A 4950-nucleotide genomic window follows, 5' to 3' on the forward strand; every position below is an offset into this window, starting at 1 on the left:
AAATCGAACTTAACACCCACTCCGATGAAAATAGTGTTTGAGCATGTTCCAGAGACATTTTTCTGATGATGGAAGATATATGTGTGTATATATATATATATATATATATATATATTTCTATCCTATATGTATATACATATATATATATAGATATAGGTTAGAAAGCTCTCAACGGTGGGTGATGGGTGAACAGTCTCGCCCAAAACTCAGGGGGGAGTTTCTAATGAACTCCTGCCGCTCTGCAGAAACTATGTCCAACACTGGGATGGATTTGAGAATAAATAAAAATATCAATCAGAATTAGACTTTAAAAGTCACAAACATTTCAAAAACAAATCAAAGCAATCTTGCAGATCCTGCTCTGTCCATGTGTCTTCTGGTGCCTGCACGGCTCAGAATCTGGTTGTTTTCCCTCATCATCATCCTCTGACAGCTGCGAGTCTTTGTCACACACCTATATCCAGTTAGTGTCAGTCCCGGCGCCGGCCCTGACAGCTCTCCTCTGAGGAGGAGCCAGGTATCGCTCTGAGCCAGGACAGCTCAGGAATCCGCCCGCCGCCTCCTCACGGACCAATCCCAGCAAAGCAGGACGCTCATTGTTGGTGGACGGGTCGGCGGGACCCCCTGCCGTCCTGAACGGCTGGTCTTTACGGGGCTCCGCCTCCATCTAGCATCAGAGGGCGGCTGTTCTCTGGGACACAGATGCTGCTGTCACTGCCAATGAGAACACAGGAGGAGCTTCATCCCGAGGAACTCACTCATGACGCCTGCAGACGGTTCATTGTAGGACGAATTCTGCAGATCAGGTTCAAACTTTCATTCAAACTTTTTTTATTTATTTATTTCTGGCCCACAGCAGTCACTGACTTCAAGGACAAGATAGTTTTCACAAAAAAATTCTGCTTCTTTGAGCAAAATTTGACCCCCAGCACACGCGCGAAAACTCACCAAAATGTGCACACACCTAATACCTGCAGAAAAAACGTTGCAACTAAAAGTTTTAGATTTTGAACTGCAAGCTTGCAAAAGTGGCGTTCTCTATGACTCGCACATTTCTATCAGAATATTGTGAAAATGTTAAACATGGATCCAGGACTAAAGCTGAACAAAATGATCCATCACAGGACATGAGCATATTAGGAAAAAACCTCTTCGGAAACCTACATATATCTGCTCGGTTTCCCAAGGCGACCAAAACATAAAATGGTTGCTAAGGAGATAAAACCAACAGAAAAGCTGCCATTTTGAAAAAAGTGATTTTAACATTAATTTGTCACAAGCAGCTCAGACCAGTTCTGCAGAAAGAGAAGGGGCACTCGGGGGTGTGTAGTTAGTCAAGTCGTGTCAAAGGAGGGCAGGGAGGGCGGCGGTGGCGCAAAGACGGTGGGTGGAGCCTGCAGGCCATGAAACACTGCTCACAGCTTTAATTTTTAGTTTAATCCTTGAAAACAAAAGTTCATGCAAAGTGTCATGTAAAACAAAAAGAGACAGATTGTTTTTAACTCAAATGACAGTTTTATGTGTAAACATTGTGGAGAGTTGAATACCTGCCTTGCTTCTCCTTCGGCGTCGTGCCGTCCTCGTAGACTTTCAGCATCGTTTCTGTTCGGTCATCAAGCTCCAGCTCTTTGGGCTCCTGAAACCTACAAAAGCACATTTAAATTACTTTTTTTAATGATAACTATCTTTAAATGAATATGCATGTAAGAAGCTTTAAATATTTTGCAAGAATTTACATTCACTCAAGTGTTTGATCTTTTTATAATCTGCTATTAATGATGGAAAGCCTTTAATAATGTAGAGGGAGCCTGAGTCTGTATGAAAACAAAATATATTACTCTAAAAAGGATTTTTTCTCTCCACAAGTCTGCTGTTTTCCTTCGAAATCAAATAGTATCTTCACCAGTAAAGTGTATGTAAGATAAAAGATAAACCCCTTTTGAAATCTATGACGAGGAGATGCCGAGCTGCTGTGAGGCCGCCTGACCTGGGCTCCAGTCTCTCCTTGACTTTAGCTATGGACAGGATGTAGGGGCTGATCTGTCGGGCGATGGTGGTCAGGTAGGAGTTCTCCTGCTTCAGCTGCATCAGGTCCTGAAGCTGAGCTGCATTCAGAAAAAACACTGAAGTTATAAAACAGGGCACTAGAAGTGGAGTCATGTGGTCACTGGTGAGGACCAACCTTCGTAGATCTCCTGCTCGTTACTGACCCTCTGAAAGGTCTCGTCCCAGATCTGTGAGGAAACGGTTCAGAGGTGTTAGGATGGTCCTCGGTTTACCTCCATGTCACAGCCTTCATTAGCTCGTCCAAACAAACGTGGTTCTGATCCGCCGCAGCAGAGAGAAGGTTCATGCTTGAGGGTTAGTTGTCACCAGACTCGCCTCTTCAAAGATGAACCTCATGGTTTCCACGGAGGAGTACTGGACTCCGATCTGACTGTCGATGTGCAGAGATCTGTCCAGAATCTCTCCCATTTTCTCTGTGTTGATGATGGAATGATGTTTGGTCAGATCCCGGTGCAGCTCCTGAACCTGGTCCTTCAGACTCTGGATCTCTGTCTGCAGACTCTGGAAACACACACACACACAAGCAGACCAACACACACATTCATGCACGCACAAAGACACACACGTGCACACACACATGCATGCAAATGTTTCCTGTTTTTTTCGAGGAACTTGAAACAGAGAAGTCTGCATTTGAACCAGAACAGACTCAGTTCTTCATAGAAATGTGTTTGAAGAGGAAATAAAAAACTAAAACATAAATTAAAAAATATTTCTTGGATTTGTAGCGAGTAACTATGATAACTATGATGAACTGTAATAAGAAGCCTCCAGCTTGTGTTGAAGTTGTCTTAGTGTCCATAGAATAAAGTAGAAACACTTCCCACACAGGAAGACAGCCAGCAGAAGTGTGATCACATGTTTCACACAGTCAGACTGAGACTGAAGTAAATCCTAAATAAACTCACTCCGTTAAACCATTTAACTCATGTTTCTGTTCATCCCTATCATTTTAAGCAGCAAAAACAAACGTCTTAAATATTATATGGATTTATTTTAATCAGGATTTGACTGATTTGATGGCTGGGTGAAACTGTTTTGAACACACTGTAATAAGAAGACAATACTAATATTGTTTAGTTTTAAATGTAATTTTTTTCATATTAGTTGAAAAAAATACTTAAAAATGGCTCTGTGTAATTCCTGAAAGACTTAGAGAACCAGGATTGTGCAGTAAAACACAACTTCAGGCAATCCGTCTACAAACAAAACACTAAAGGATGGTCCTCAGAGCCAGCAGGTGACCTGAATTACTGATCAGGTGACCTGAAGCTAACTCAAGTGAACGGGGAAACTTTGTTCAGAGATGTTCTCCTTTGACACCACGGCCGCACAAACAAACTCCTCTTCACACGACGGTGTCATGATGACAAGCTCAAAGCTGTGAGGAGACTTTTAACTGTTGCTTCACTCTAAAGCACTTTGGTTCCTCCTCAGATTTTTGATCCTTTCAGATCTTCTTAATCTTCATGCTCAAAATGTCAGAGAAGAATAACTACTTGTCATTTTTTAATTAGAAACTTTGACATTTTGCATCAGTTTCTGTATTTTGTATGTATCTGAACAGTAAATCAGAAACTGAAAAATAATGTATTACAGAGTAAAATATTATATTAACATAAGTTGTGTTAATTGTGAAGTGATCAGATCTGATCTAATGTCAGCAGTCACAGTTAACTAGAGGATTTTTGCCTCCTCTCAGGAAAGTTTGCTGATATAAAAACGGAAGAAAATGGAAATTAAGACCAAATTAAACTTTTGAATTTTCTGCTAATCCTAGGGATTCCCTTCATCTGGTGGATAGGATCAGACAGTATCATGTTTGCGTGTGTGAGCGGATCCTCTGTGGGTGTTGACGGTCTTCTCTCACCCTGTAGGTGTTCTCATAGTTGCGGCAGTGTTCCGTGAACGGCGTCTCCTTGCCTTCAGCCAGGAGCACCTTGGTGCAGACGTTGCGGTGGGACGTTGGCCTTCGGCCAAAGGCGGAGCTGAGGGGCATTTCACTGAGTGATGGGGAGCGGCAGGTCACGGACAGAGGAGACTGGAGTCTGAAAGAGAGGGACCGATGATCATTCGTACGCTCGTAGGCTTTGCTGCAGTGAGAGGGTTCTGAATTCAAGATTATTTTACTAATCCCACAGGGGGAAATATACAGAAAACAGGTAAAGAAGATAAGAAGAATGAAACATGAATGTGTCAAAGGGATTAGTGATACATGTGAACAACAAAACATGACCCCACTATATGTAAACATGTACATTTTTGTAAAAAGTGAGGTTTACAACAAGCAAAACTGAATTAAAACAAAAGCAAATTGATTTTAAATCAGTTCCAAATTAGAAAAGTTGCATTACCTGCAGTAATACTAGTGTGAAAGCTTCTAGCTGAAAGTATTCGCTGAAGATGCTGAAACTTTTTGCTGAAAATGGTGACGCGGTTTACTTTAAATACGGTTTGCCGAAAATGCAAAAACTACTTGCGAAATGTTAAATTTGCTAAAAGACAGGAAATGTCATTAAAGAACTGTGAAAAACTGCTGAAGTTGACCTAAATTTCTGAAAAGTTTGTAGTAAAAGTGCTTAAAAATCCCTAATACATGCTAATTTAACAAAAATATTTAGTGTAGCTTAAATATGAACTGAACTCCAAATTTTCCCCAAAAAATCTTAGTAGATGCCAAATTAGCTAAAGAAGCTAGCTCATTGCTTAAATACTAGCTAAACTCCAAAATGGCCTAAAATTCCTCAGTAAACCAAATTAGTCAAAAACGTTAGCATGGGGGTGCGGGGAACCTCGGCCTGGTGGTCTAGTCTCTTGGGTGCCGGTCTCCTGGGCCCGGCAGTCTCCTCCTCACGCCGGGAGTGGGATCCCCGAGATTTAAGA

General features: G+C 41.6%; 1 protein-coding gene across 1 annotated transcript in view; it reads right to left on the minus strand.

The window, feature by feature from the left end:
• Positions 1–67: 67 nt before the first annotated feature.
• The window catches only part of rnf207b (ring finger protein 207b), a 32774-nt gene continuing 27891 nt past the window's right edge, over positions 68–4950 (minus strand). The window contains 6 exon segments of the mRNA XM_036211819.1: positions 68–714; positions 1548–1643; positions 1988–2105; positions 2183–2234; positions 2383–2568; positions 3938–4115. Of these exon segments, the coding sequence (XP_036067712.1) occupies positions 648–714; positions 1548–1643; positions 1988–2105; positions 2183–2234; positions 2383–2568; positions 3938–4115 (697 nt within the window). The 3' untranslated portion in view covers positions 68–647.

Source organism: Oryzias melastigma, linkage group LG5 (genome assembly GCF_002922805.2).
Source record: "Oryzias melastigma strain HK-1 linkage group LG5, ASM292280v2, whole genome shotgun sequence".
NCBI lineage: Eukaryota > Metazoa > Chordata > Actinopteri > Beloniformes > Adrianichthyidae > Oryzias > Oryzias melastigma.